The following is an 805-nucleotide window of genomic DNA, read 5'->3' as shown; positions in this document are numbered from 1 at the left end:
GAGATCCAGACCGCCGTCCGCCTGCTGCTGCCCGGTGAGCTGGCCAAGCACGCCGTGTCTGAGGGCACCAAGGCCGTCACCAAGTACACCAGCTCCAAGTAAACAGTCTTGTTGCCTCTGAGACTAAACCAATGGCTGTTTTAAGAGCCGCACACTTCATCTGAAGATCAGTTCCCTTTGTATTTAGTGTTGCTATGTTAATGATGTATTTACTATGTATCGCCAACTATACACACATGCTAAACGTAAATTTTAATCTAACGCTATCTTTAGTCTAATCTAGATAAATTTACTCTTTCGAAAGAATCAGAAGTAAACTACAGTAAGCAGCACATGTTCTTTATATCTAACTATTTACATTTGGTGTATTGACAGACTGTAGTGATTTATCATGTGAACATTAACATAATACATTTGGGTTTTGGTGAATCATTTAGTGATATGTCCTATTTTCTACACTTAAAATTTCACTATTTCAGGAACAAATGTATCCTTTCATAAATGGTTCCAAAGAGAAACAATGAACAGTTTGTCTACAGTTTTTCCAGTATCTTTCAGAGAATTAATTTCTTTGACTCGTGCTTTTCTGAATGTTTTAACTCAATTTATGAAAAACCATCTGAGATATGAGATTAAATAACATGGCCTTTACTGATGTTTGATGGAATTAAGCTAACAGATATAAAGTGTAATAAGACTATTCACTGATTTTATTTTTTTTTTCAAAGAAAGCATGAAACTGCACCAAGAGACAAGTTTTTTTCTGGAGGTCTAAAATAAAGAAGAAACTGGAGAAGACCTCGGC

General features: G+C 35.9%; 1 protein-coding gene across 1 annotated transcript in view; it reads left to right on the top strand.

Moving 5' to 3' along the window:
* The window catches only part of LOC126407434 (histone H2B 1/2-like), a 518-nt gene extending 416 nt beyond the window's left edge, over positions 1-102 (top strand). Inside the window, exon 2 of the mRNA XM_050072314.1 lies at positions 10-102. Within this exon, the coding sequence (XP_049928271.1) occupies positions 10-102 (93 nt within the window). The remainder of the gene's footprint in view (positions 1-9) is intronic.
* Positions 103-805: the final 703 nt, after the last annotated feature.

The sequence above is a fragment of the Epinephelus moara genome, chromosome 20 (assembly GCF_006386435.1).
Source record: "Epinephelus moara isolate mb chromosome 20, YSFRI_EMoa_1.0, whole genome shotgun sequence".
Lineage (NCBI taxonomy): Eukaryota > Metazoa > Chordata > Actinopteri > Perciformes > Serranidae > Epinephelus > Epinephelus moara.
Note: the sequence above shows the minus strand (reverse complement) of the source record. Positions and strands in the feature narration are given on the sequence as shown.